General features: G+C 58.7%; 1 protein-coding gene across 1 annotated transcript; it reads left to right on the forward strand.

Moving 5' to 3' along the window:
• The first annotated feature begins 5,525 nt into the window (after positions 1-5,525).
• LOC133626766 (acrosin-like) lies at positions 5,526-12,663 on the forward strand. Its single transcript, XM_062007822.1, has 8 exons — positions 5,526-5,573; positions 6,181-6,275; positions 6,465-6,751; positions 7,238-7,383; positions 7,548-7,859; positions 8,797-8,815; positions 8,954-9,087; positions 12,106-12,663. The coding sequence occupies exons 1-8, from the start codon at positions 5,526-5,528 to the stop codon at positions 12,661-12,663; spliced, it is 1,599 nt and encodes a 532-aa protein (XP_061863806.1).
• Positions 12,664-13,182: the final 519 nt, after the last annotated feature.

A 13,182-nucleotide genomic window follows, 5' to 3' on the forward strand; every position in this document is an offset into this window, starting at 1 on the left:
CCTCACCCAGCCCCAGGCCCCCAGCACGGCTGCAGCCGCCTGCTCACCATCGCTGGCCCGTCGCAGAGGGTGAGGAGGCCTCCGAGCACCAGGCACCGCATTGCGCTGCTCTCGCTCCCCAGGTACCTCAGGGCCAGCTGCAGGAAGCGTTCATCCAATGCCTCCACTTCAGGGCAGGGCAGGAGCTGAAACACAGCCAGCAGTGATGAGGGTGCCCAGCTCTGACCGGTCTCCCCCCGCATCTCAGCCCAGCTGTCAGTCTCACCTCGACCAGGAACACCATGGCAGGGAGCTCCCAGTACAGCTCCTCGCTGTCCAGCGCCTCCATCAGGTACAGAGCCATTTCATAAGTCACTATACTCGAGATCTTGCACATCTCTCTGGCGAGAAGGGGCAGGAAGACACCAGTAACCATGAGCAGGGTGGGCAAATCGCTCCCAGGACCAACTCCCCAGGGCTGGTCTTTTTTAATCCCGGGATTACGGGGGGTGCTCCATCTGCAGGGGGGAAAAGGGAGGGGAGCAGGGAGAGGGGGGCTCTCACCTGGCCAGTGACCACATGGCATGGTGCCGGGACTCAGCACGGAGAAGAAATTGCCAGCCACACTTCTGCTTAAATGTCAACACCACGTCCTCATGGCCCAGGCAGTACAGCAGCTCTAGCACAGTGTGCAGCACAAACCTGTGTGCAGAGCAAAGCCCAGGTCACACTGGGAGCCCTGGACACAGCTCCAGGGCCGTGGCAGGGATGGCAGGACTGGCGTGGGGCACCTGCTAGGGCTGAGGGGATTGCGGTCTTCCTGCTGGCATCCCTGCCAGAAGGCATCAACCTCCTCGGGCAGCTCCTCCGTGCAGAAGAAAATCTGGAAGACCAGAACCAGGAAGAAGGCAGGAAAATACAGTGACAAACTTGGTGGGCACTCAGGCATCTGCAGGATCTCGTGCAGCACTCTGGTTGCCTGCAGGAAAGGAAACACCCGGAGACAGAGCTCAGTGCTGAGATGTCCCCATGGCAGGGCCTGAGCCTGGGGGTGAGCTGAGGAGCGGGACAGAAACTCACAGCCAGGGCACAGATGTGGATGCTGTCCCCGTTGGACGTGGATGTTGTGTGCAGGGGCCAGTCCCGCAGCACGCAGAGCAGCTCCCACAGCACCTTATCTGTTGTTTGGCTGGTGGAGATCATCTGCTTCCAGATGGCTGCAGCAGCTCTGCAGGCACAGAGATCAGAGTCAGAAGGGGCTGGGCCACAGCACCATGGCCTGGGCAGCCGTGGGGCTGGGGCTGGCTGCTAGCCCTGCCTCTGCCCGCTGCCCCCAGCGAGGGGCAGGGAGGGAGCAGGGCAGGGGGCCAATGCAGGGGCCAGAGGGTCCTGAAAAGCCCTGTCTGCCTGGCAGCTCCACAGGCCGGGCTCTACAGCTGCTGAGCCCCGGGCTGTCAGGGCCCCGTTACCTGTCACACGACGGGACACAGCGCAGGAGGGTCACCACCATATCATGGGGGTCATCCAAGGCCATCTTCGGAAGACACTTGTCCACTTGCTCAGCAGACACGTGGCTGGGCCTCTCCTCTCCTGTCAGGTTCCTGCCTGGAAGGGGCAAAGAGCGAGCTGAGGCAGCGCTGAGGGGAACACAGCCGAGCCCTGCGCTCCCCGGGCAGGGCCAGCCCCGGCACAGGGCTGCTGGGGACGCTGACCTGCGTGTCTCTGGCTGCAGTCTGGGGGTGCCCGGGGGGATGGAGCCCGGCCCTGGGGAACAGCCCCAGCCTCTCTCTCCCTGGGGATGCCCACGGGGCTGGGACAGGGCCCAGGCGGCTGCAGCCACCAGCGCTGGGGCCCAGCTCAGCCACTCACCCGCCTGCAGCGGCTGGATCTCCTGCAGCTCATCGGGCTGCCCTGCTGCAGCAGCCCCAGAGGCTTTCTCCTGCTCTTGCTCCTCTCCCTGCCAGGCGAGCCTGGGCACGCTGGGGGGTCTCTCCTCCATCCTGCTGAGGCCTGGCCTCGAGGGCTGGGAGACACTGTGCAAAGCACGGCGGCCACGGGTCCGGAACAACGAGGGGTCTGCACAGGGCTCCTGGCAGCCACGCTCTGTCCCGTCCTGTCCCAACGCCTCCTCCGGGCGCTGTGGGGTGGCCACGGCAGCGCCAGTGCTACATCATGCCCGGGAGCCAAGGGCTCTGTGACATCATTGTGACGTGTTGCCACGGCCCCTGGGGCCCCGTTTCCCCCTCACACCGGGCCCAGCCCGGCCCAGCCCCGAAGCAGCTCCCTGGACCGGCACCTCAGAGCCCTCCACGGCCCAGCAACAGCTCCCAGGCAGCAGAGGAACGGCGGGTCACGGCTGGGGGAGGCTTTGGGGGCAGCTCCAGGGACAGGTTTCTCAGGCAGCCCCACGCTTTGGGGATCTCCAAGTGCCGTCTCACAATCCAGGCCTATGCCACAAGCAGTCTTTTCAGTTGTGTCAGAAAAATCCCCTGGTGTTTCCCAAACTAATGTCCAGGGAAATGTGAAAAGGAACTTCAAAAAGATGACAGCGAGAGCTCAGTAACTTCCTCCCGTTCCCTTGGAGAAGAAGAGGGGCTTTCACAGCTCTGCAGCAGCCTCAAGTGAACTCTGCCACTGAGAAACCAGCCATATGGCAGTTCTGATGGTGCCTTTCATCGGTCACTCCAGTCACACAGCTCTACAGTACCTTTGCTTCACAGAGCTGCTGCTGCCTTTCTTGTTCCTCAGCGAGCTGGTTGACTTTTATCAGTGGGCTTCTCTATTCCCTTGTTTGCATCTCTCGCTCTCCAGTATCTCCTTTTCCTGCCAGAGGTCAGGGGACTCCTTCTCCCCTCAGATGTTCTCCATCACCCTTGTTTCCGTTTCACAGTGTGCTGCTTCGCATGTCTTGTTTGCCTGGAAAACTATTGGAATGAATCAATCCTGTATCTCATCATTAGCTCTTGTAAGACTCTAGTGGGCAGCTTTAGCATTGCAGTACAGTAGCATGACAAAGTAGGGCTCAAAAGCTCCTGTTTGGCAGGGACTGACATTAGATCCACCTCGGTGCTGGAGTTACTTGTTGCAGTAAATACCTTTGGCAGCTGCAGCTTCACAGCTGAACATCTGCATTGAACTAGCCATCTGGAATATCATCTGGAATGTATCTGGAACAGAATCTGTTGTTTCAGAAGGAGAGAAGTGGATTTGGTAAGTCTCAGTAACAAAAGGACTTTGCAAATAGCCAGTAGCAGTGCTCTGCCTTCCCTCAGGCACGAGCCAACTGCACAGTTTTTATCCAGTGGCTTCATTTTCAGCTGGCTCACTTTCAGTGGCTTATTTCTACAGATGCCCCTGCCCCAGAAATGACAAATTCTGCTTAGAAAAAACCTTTTTCTGACTTTAACTGGAGAAGACACTTGGCGTGAACTTATTAGAGCTGGGCACAGAGGAACCTGCTGAGGGGCACCAAGGGCAGAGTCCTGCAGCTGGGGAGGAACAAGCCCAACAGCAGCACAGGCTGGGGGGGACCTGCTGGAGAGCAGCTCCAGGAGAGGGACCTGGCACTCCTGCTGGGCAGCAAAGAACCATGAGCAGCAAGAAGCCAATGGCAGCCTGGGGGCAGCAAGCAGAGTGTGGGCAGCAGGGCCAAGGAGGTTGTGCTGCACTTGATACATTCCTTTGTCATCTTTTCCTTTATTCTTGCTTTCCCTCATCCCCCTCTGACACGTGGGTTGTCCTTCTTTTGAGAGGAGAAGTGACTGATATCAACACCCCGCTGCCATCCCTCTTCTTCTTTTTAAAGCAGAGGTCAAAACGCAGAAAGGGACTCTGCTCTGCCTGGCTGGTTTGGGTTTGGGAGTCCTGCTGGCAAAAAGCATCACCTCCAGCAGAGTCATGAGTATCAAGCCGTTTCTCTTCTGAGGTAGGACACATCTGGGAACACGTGGGGCAAGTGATCATCTGTTCCCGTTGCCTCTGGATGAGTTACTGTGCAACTCATCCCCAAATTGCACCTCCTCCCCAAATTGCCTTTGCATCAGGCCGGTGCAGAGAGCCTCAGGTTCCATCAGAAATCATCTGCTGGTTGTTTCAAGTGCAGAGCACAGAGTCTGGATAAATGTCCAGCAAGAACTGTAAAGGGAGAATCCCAGGCAACAAATGTGAAAAGGGGGGTGGAAAAGGGAGGGAGAATTCTCAAGTCCAGGTGTCTTTGTCTCAGCCCAAAAAGGGGCCTAGGCTGGAAAGTCACTTTCACCTCAGCACTGGCCTCCTTGCAAGACCTTCAGAAACTTGTTCACACCGGAAGGTACCAAACATCAGAGCTCAACAGCAGCTGCCCACCTGTTTGCTTTCCTTCAGCCTCTGCAGACAAGACCTTGGTCAAGAGCACAGAGGGACAGCAGAGCAGCTTCTGGCACTCTGGCACTGACCTGTGTCTGGGGGTGACCCTTGAGACCTGGGAGCAGAGACTGAGCTGAGGGCACTTGACAGAGGAAGATGTAACCATAAGCTCTTCCTGCTCGTCGAGGTGTCACTGAGCTCGTGTTCCTTTTCCTCAGAACACCACGAAGACCATTTAGACCAAGAGCCAGGGAAACTGTCACATCTGTCAGGCAAGTCCTAGGTCCCAGGCTTGCAAATTCTCCCAGCAAGTGAGAGGGGCTCAGTAACCATGCAATGACTGGCTTATTTACCAGAAAAGGAAGGCTCAGCTTTTCATCAAGGGAAGGAGCAATGGAGGCTGCTTTGGGATGAGCCTAGTGGGATGTCCCCTGGTGCTTACTGACGCTGTGAGTCAGTGAGCATGTAAATACAGGGGCTGTGTCAGCTGCCTGAGTTCCCGCTGCAATCCAAAAAGACCAGAGTCCAAGTCACCCAACATAGCTGCTGGCTAGTCAAGTGACATCACTCTGTAGCCACCACTGACTGAACTTACTGGAGCTCTGGGGCGGTGAAGCCGCTGAACACTGCACACGACAACTACTCAGCTACCCAGTAACCCTTACAAGTCCCTGAGAACAGGACCCCCTCCTGTGCCTCGTCCTCATCCCACGGCAGTCAAGGTGAAACAACTTTGCTGAGGCTCTCTGCTGACCAAATGCTGGATCCTGAGAGGACAGGAGGTGGTACCGAGAGCCAGGGAAAGCCAAGTGGCATTTCCCTCCTGCAGGCAGTACACACACAGGCCTTTGGCCCTTGTGCGCAGCCAAACAGCACCCTGGAGATTTGGGGTTGCGGCTACAACCCAGATCTCGGCTCTCTGACAAGTCACACTGCTCCCAAACCAATTTTGACCAAGAGTAAAGAGGAGGAAAAGGGGCTTTTTGAGCGTGGTGTGACCTCAGGTGTCCATCCCTGCTTCTGCCTCCCCCCAGCTTGGGCCCCTCGTGGTGCCCCACACAGAATCCCCCTGGAACCAGCAGCTCTGTGGTATCAGCGCCCAGGCCGAGACTTTCCAGGCACTATCAGCACTACGGGCATCAGACACAGTGCTGGGGTTGATGTGCCCTTGGCTCTTGGAGCTGCCACGTGCTGTCAGCGTGATGAAAGTTCTGATTGTCCTCGTCCTGCTGGGCCTGTGCTGCTGGCCTGTGAGTGCCTCAGTGCAAAGCTGTGGGTAAGTGGCTCTGGGAGGGAGCTTGGACAGAAAAGAGGAGGCTGAGGGGGCTTCTTATTAATAGTTACAAACACCTAAAGGGTGGGTGTCAGGAGGTTGGGGCAGCAGTTTTTTCTGTGAGGTGAGGGAGCCCTGGCCCATGCTGCCCAGGGAGGGTGTGGAGGCTCCTTCCTTGGAGGGTTTCAAGACCCTCCTGTGTGACCTGATCTAGGTGGGAGCTGCTTCTGCAGGGGGGTTGGAACGGATGATCTCTAAAGGTTCCTTCCAACCCCCACCATTCTGTGACTGTATGATTCGATGATATGATGGGCTTCATTGGTTCCCCATGGCCCTGCCACAGCTTCCCAAAGCCCAGGAGCTGGGAGCCGGGCTGCTGGCACCGCTCGTCTGTGGGGCGAAGGCAAAAGCCGGGCACAGGGTTCCCCGGCTCCGCTGTCCGTGCAGTGCCCGGTGGGGAGGGCAGACGGCTGCCCTGCAGCCCCAGCAGCAGCCAGCCCTCCAGCAGGACACTCGTGACTTTCTGGTGACAGGAGAAGCTGCGGGACCCGGCCCTTGGCTGAGCACCACGGGCGCGTCATCAGCTTCCCGGGGCAGCGGGCAGCGGGCACATCTGCGGAGGCTCCCTCATCCATCCCCGCTGGGTCCTGACCGCAGGACACTGCTTTGACAAGTACAGGTGAGCAGGAGCAGGGCAGGGCCGTGCCCCCAGCACTGGCAGAGTTCCCGTCCCGTGCTCGGCACGGGCTGGGCTGGTGCCGTTCCTGCAGCCCGGGGCTCGCGGGGCACCTGGCCTCTCCCTCGGCGAGCTGGAGGCAGGGAACTGCTGGGCTCCCTCTGAGCCCTCTGCTCCCCATCTGCCCCCCAGGAACGTCCCGACGTGGCGCATGGTGATCGGGGCCACCCGGCTGTCTGAGCTGGGCCCCGAGGCCCAAGTGCGCAAGAGCAAGCGGCTGCTGATCCACGAGAGCTACCGCAAAGGCGCCTTGGAGAACGACATCGCCCTGCTGGAGCTGGACGAGCCCGTGCAGTGCAGCGACTACGTGCAGCTGGCCTGTGTGACTCACTTCTCCGACGTGGTGGTGTCGCAGCTCACAGACTGCCGCGTCGCTGGCTGGGGCTACACCGCGGAAGGCTGTGAGTGCCCCCGGGAAAGCGCCTGTGTGCCTGGGGCGAGCCTGGGGAGACGGCTCGGGCTGCCCGAGGGCCGGGCTCAGGCTGCAGGCCGGGGCCTGAGCTACCTCAGGCTGCCGCGATGCTGAGGGGACTTTCCCGTCAGGAAAGGCTGCAGGACCCGGGATGGTTTTTGCTCTTTAGATGAGGGAGCCCTGGCCCTGGCTGCCCAGGGAGGGCGTGGAGGCTCCTTTCTTGGAGGTCTTCCAAATCCTCCTGGACACGTTCCCGTGTGACCTGATCTAGAGGAATCTGCTTGAGCAGAGGGGTCAGACTAGATGATGTTTAGAGGTCCCTTCCAACCCCACCATCTGGGATTCTATGATTCTGAGCCATGGCCTAAAATCAGACAAGGGTCGAGTGCCTCTTTGGGGGTGCAAAGCCAAGGCTCAGGGAAGGGCTCTGCCCAGACAGGGGAGGGGAAGTGGCCCAGAGCTGCTGGGGGCTAATTCTTTGCCATTCTCACAGCTGCAGAAACATCCGACGTGCTGCAGGAGGCCAAGGTCCGCCTCATCAATGTCAAGCTCTGCAACAGCAGCGAGTGGTACGGAGGGGCCGTGCACAGCTACAACCTGTGTGCTGGCTACCCGCAGGGCAGCATCGACACTTGCCAGGTAGGAGCAGCCACGGGCCAGCCCTGGCAGCACCCGCAGCCCTGGCCCACGTGGGGCTGCTGGGGCTCCCCAACACCCCCCTCACCCTGCTGGGGCTCCCCAACACCCCCCTGACCCTGCTGGGGCTTCCCAGCACCCCCCACACCCTCTGTCCTGTGCTGCAGGGTGACAGCGGGGGCCCGCTCGTCTGCAGGGCTCCACATGTCAACTTCTTCTGGCTCGTGGGCCTGACCAGCTGGGGGAAAGGCTGTGCCAGACCAAAGCAGCCTGGGGTCTACACCTCCACCCAGCACTTCTTCAACTGGGTGCAGTCACGGATTCGTTCAGGAGGAAGTGCTGCGACACTCGCCCGGCCAAAGAGGCCATCACAAGGCTCAGCCCTGGCAACAGCAGCAGTGACTGAGTCCTGCTCATTCCCACTCCAGAAGCTGATGGATTTCGTTAATTGGATCCAGCAGCTCCTGCAGTCTCTGCAGGGAAAAGTGGCTTAAGCAGCAGGACTCTGAGCACGGCTGGGTCCTGCCCCTCTCCTTCCCTGGAGGTTCTCAGCAGTAGTGCTTAGGCAGTAGTCAGTAGAAGCTGTAGCTGTAGCAGTGTCTTTGGACACAGTGTTGTTGGACTTTGTAAGATTTTATGTGTTTCCTGTTGTGTTTCACAGTTCATTGGCCTCTGCACCCGTGCTGCAGAAGTGCAGCAATACCTGTGCACTGGAACCTTTGAAATGGAGAGTTACTGACACAGTGTTCATCAAAATTAAATGCAAAAGAAAAAGCAAAAGGCCCCGTTGCCTCCTGGTGTCCCTGCAGCACGGCCTGGCTCCCCTCCCTCTGCCCTGCAGGAAGGGTTCACCTCACCAGCCCCAGGGTCTCTGCGTCGCTTTTGCCTTCTAGATCCTAGATGGCGTGTGCCTGACAGAACAAAAAGCTATCTGAGCACACGGGAAACCCTGTGACCTTGGGCCTGGATATGACAGTCCTTGAGAGGAGCCTGTGCTGCCAACAGCCCTTAGTGCCATGAAGGCCATGAGGGTGTGTTTTGCCTTTGCTACAAAGCAGCTGGACCGCTGCTTGAGGCAAGACACAGGGAGGGAGTCTGCTAAACCCACAACACATTTTCAGCAGTGAGAGTAACCCCGGGAGGAGAATAGTTTTGCCTTGTTCCTGCTGGTGGGACCAGAAGGCCTAAGAGGGTGTTGTGGAGCCTGGTGATGCCAAGGCTGAAAGTTCTGCACTGAGACAGCTGAGGGGTAGGGACAGGGCACAGAGCAGGTAAAGTTGGCAATGTGGCTCTGTTGGGTAAGGGGTCCTTCTTCAATCTCAGCCCTCCAGTCACTGTGCACCCCTGACAGGGTCAGGAGCGTTGTGTGGACTTTGGCTTAGCTCTCATTCAGCTGAGGTCTTGGACTTCTTGCAGTGTCTTGGTCTGCTGCTGGGTAAGGGCTCAGTGTGTGTCAATGTGCAGCAAGTGCTCAGGGCCACCTCTCTACAAAAGGATCTCTTTTCCTGGCCAGGTGTGTGGGAGCTGCATTGTGTGGGCTGTCTGAATGCTGACCTGTGTGCCTGTCTTGCAGATTTAAATGGCACTGACACGGGCTTGGTGGAACCTGCCTGTCCCGTGAAGAAGACAGGGCCTGGCAGGAAGTCTCCCCCAAGAAGAAAATCCCGGCAGTCCGACGTCACTGTCTGGGCAATAGATGTGCCAAAGGTAAGCAGCCACTGTCCTGCTCGTGCCTCCTGCCCTGCCCTACACAGCCATCTCCTGCTTCTCCCACTCTGGTACCTTCCCAGTGCCACCCAGGGACAGCAACAAGCAGCCAACAAGGGTTTCAGCGTTTGGCTCCCAAGAGGACCCAGCAGCAATGAAGAACCAGAGCACAGTGCCCAGGGTGACGTTGGTTGCTGGAGTCCTTCTCCTTCACCTTCCAGCCTGATCTGTCAGTGTGATGCTTTGAAAGCCTTCAAAAGGCTTTGAGGGTACAGAGTCCCTGAGGGCAGGGGATGAGTTGCTTTCTTCCCCTCTGTAGGAGGGTCACGTTCCAACTGCCCGTCCAAACCCACCCTCAGAGTGAGCTGCAGGAACCAGGAATGTGGGCAAAAGAAGCCCCTGGGAACAGTGGTGTTGGATCTACAGTTCTCTCCCTGACTCTTGCTTTCTTGTCCCTTTCATCAAGGCAATAGTGAGACAACTGACTGCCAAACAAGGACAATTTATTAAAGATTTGATGAGAGAGTCTGGGGCCAAAGTTTCTGTCTCAGCGCTCGCAGGTGGCTGGGACTCCACAGTCTGTCACATGAAAGGTAAGAGGGATGTGACAAGTGGCCTGGGCCTGGGCACGATAAACCTCTGCTCTGGGGCTGCATTTGAACAGCTTTGGCTGCTGGAGCTGCACCAACCCCTTTGTCAGGGTCCCTTAGGGCTTGCAGGAGCAGCTGTGGGATGTGTATCAGCACAGGCAGTCTGGCCTGGGAAGGGTGTTGGAGGAATTGTGGCTGAAAAGTGTCTGCCAGCGAGATGGGTTCATGCTGGAGGCCAAAGCTGTTGGAGCTGGGGCCTGGGGGTGTGAGCTGCTCACATTGGTTCAATGTCAGTTTCTGTGGCCGGTCTGTTCCCAATGAACTTGTTGATGCAGCTCAGGAGGCTTCTGGCAGCTGGGTTGCTTCTCATGGCAGGGCTGGAGGTGTCCTCAGCCTCCCTGTGCTGCTGCCTTTGAGAGTGGATTTTGTCTTCCAGGCCTCCCACAGCAAGTTGACAGAGCGCTGAGCCTGATTGGCAGCAGGTTCCAGCACCTGTGTCTGGACAACATCTACTGACCTGCTCTGGGCTGGGACGGGCTTCACTTCCAGCAGAGTTCTAGGAGAACTGTTTCTCCTTCACTCGTCTCTTGTTGTTGTTTATTCCTTTGTGTACCCTCTCGTTTACGGTTATACCTGTTGTCATCTTCACTTCTTCTGTTCCATTAAACTGTTCTGATTGCAACCTCTGGGAGCTTTTGATGTTTCCCCTTGTGTCTGGTTCCAGCAGTGAGCCAGCAGCCTCCTGGCTCTGTCCCCAGCTGAGCAAAATCAGGACATCTACCCTGTCCCTCCCCCTGCTCCAGAGACACGTCCTTCTGTCCTTAGGGCTGCAAAGTCCCAGCTGCCTCCATCACTCTCTGCAGACAAAAGCAAGAGGAGAAAGTCTTGCCAAGCCCAGCTGTAGTTTCTCTGGGCTGTATCCTACAACTCTGTCCATGTGCTGCAAACTAAAGCCCAGCATTGGACAAGAAAAACACTGGCAACAAGGGAAACTTTACAGAAGCTTTTGGCTCCCAATTGCCCTGTGTAGGGAGCCCTGGTTTGGGGCTGTCCTGGTTGGAGCTGGGTTGGTGCACCCCATCCTGACGTCATGCCCAGGAGAGAGGTGAGGAGCTGCCGGAGGGGCACGTTGAGTCCTGTCCTTGTGTGAGCTGACACGGGCAGCACGCAGGAACAGCCACAGAGCCACGGATCAACTGCCAAGAGTCAAGTTCTTTGTGTTGGTTTGAGCCTGGCTGGATACAAGCTTCCCACCACACCACTCTATCAGCCACTTCCTCAGGATCCAGGAAGGGGAGAGTGACGTTGGGTTAAAAGATCCAGAGCTTTGGCAGTTTTATCAGTAGTAATTTCTAAAAGCGCTTGCAATCCAATTGTGGTTCAAATTATAACCTGGTTCTGTTGCCCTGGCTATTGGTTCACTGGGATTCCAAGTGGCAGGCCCATCATGTTCAGTTATTCTAGAAACTTCTAAACCAGACAGGATTAGTAAGATCTATCAGCCCCTTCCAAGGCTGTCAATGGTGGCTGACTTGTTCTCTCAGAGTAACCACGTCCTGTACCGTAACTGCAGGGGCACGGGGGAGCTTGATTCAATTCTCTGTCATCTCCAGTCATTCTCCAAGTGCCTTCTGCTTCTCAGAGAGTGCACAATGGGGTTGTTAAACTGCAGCTGTTCTGTCTCTAATGATTCCCACTGTGAAGTGCCCGAATGCCAAAGCTGAGAGGCGTTTTCCTCCAAGAGCAAAATGACAATGCAAACCTCTTTGGCATGAAAAAACAAAGGAGATTTCATCCTCTGTGGGAAACCCCCCCTGGAACAAGTTCCTGGCGGGCCCTGCGAGCCCGTGGGTAGAGAGGAGCCCAGGCCAGAGCAGGTTGGCTTGTTTTGTGGACATCGGGCTAAAGCACCACCAGACCTTTGAAGCCCACAGAGTCCCGGCCCTCCCCTCACCCTGCGCAGCCCAGCACTAACCCACGGCCCCCAGCTCCTCAGCTCCAGGGCTGTGCCATGGCTGCGGGGCTGGGGACTCCCCCGGTCCCTGGGCAGCCCAGCACAGGAGCTCACGGGCCACGCTGGGGACAAACGGCTCCGTGCCGCCTCGCAGCGCCAGCAGGGCTGCTGTGCTCCCCTCAGCGGGCTCTGCCCCGGGCACAGAGGGGCACAGAAGGGCGGCCACGAGCAGGGGCGGGACGGCGGCCTCCTGGCTGCCTCCCACCGCCCTGGGGCTGTCACTGCCACAGCAGCCTCTGGGACCGTGCTGAGCGGCTGCTGCCGGCACAGCTCAGATGCCCGTGCTGGCGTTTGCCCGCCCTGACAATACTTGTTGCACTCGGGTTCCTTTTGCTTAGAGCTCGCTGCTCTTCAGCACCTCGCGGGTTTGTTTCCCGGGCACTCGGCTGTGCGAGGCTTGCCCTCAGTGCCCAGGGCTCCGGCAGGGCCTGTATCTCAGGGGGTGCTTTTAGCGAGCGGCGGCACGCGGCTCCTTCCCCTCAGCGGCCACGAGCAGGGGCAGCGCCCGTCGCTCCGGCACCGCGGCACCGTTCCAGTCGGGCGCCGTGCCGGGCGGCCCCGGGGCCGCGGCGGCGGCGGGTCGAGTCGGGCGCCGCTCGGGGCGGCCCCGTCGCCGCGGTAACGGGGCCCTTCCGTGCGGGCGGCGCCGGGGCCGAGCGCGGCTCGGCGGCTGCCGGATCCTCGCCGGGATTCCCCTCCCGGAGCCGCGGCGCCGCCGCCTCGGGGGCCTCTGGCACAAGGGATCGCCGTGCCGACCGGCGGCTCGGGAAGAACGCGGCGTGCGGCGCTGCTCTGGAGGCCGGGACGGGCGGCTGGAGTCGGGCCGTGCCGGTGAGCGCAGGCTCGGCTCAGGGGCTGCGGCTCGCCGCGGCTGCTCCGGCCTCTCGGCTGCTGCCGGCCGCCGCCCTGGAGCTTGTCTGTGCTTCCCTCCCTGTGGCAGGTGCAGGGAAGCGGGCTGAAGGCAGCCGGTAACGCTGAGCGGTCTGTCCAGCTTCACAGACGGTGGGGTTGTGTTTCCAGGCGTTCGCACTCGTGTGCTGTCACTCGGGAGCCGTCACACAGAGCTTTGCCCGGGCCTCTGGCAGAGAGGAAAGTGGGGTGCGGATCACGCTGCAGTGGCTTTGGCTGCCCCTCAGTTATTGCAACAAGCTGAACTCTCACGTCACCTTTTCCACCAAAACAGATGAGCCTTGCAAGAACAATTTCAGTTACCCACAGCACGAGCTCCTGACGTCATCTGAGTTTGTCCCAGTCGTCAGTCTCTCCCCCAGTGCCTCAAATGGGAGCCAGTCCTCGTGGCACGTCTCCCTAACAGATTTGGCAACCAGATGTAACTCACGGCACTGAACTGGGTCGTTTTGGTGCATGTCGCCATAGACACATTCTGCAGTTATTTCTGCCACCACACATCCAGGAGAAACAAGTCGTGGCGTGCAGCATCTCGGGTTGGCTGCTGGTGCCTCCCTGGGAGCCCCACAGCACGTTACAACT

Source organism: Colius striatus, chromosome 14 (genome assembly GCF_028858725.1).
Source record: "Colius striatus isolate bColStr4 chromosome 14, bColStr4.1.hap1, whole genome shotgun sequence".
Taxonomy (NCBI): Eukaryota; Metazoa; Chordata; class Aves; order Coliiformes; family Coliidae; genus Colius; species Colius striatus.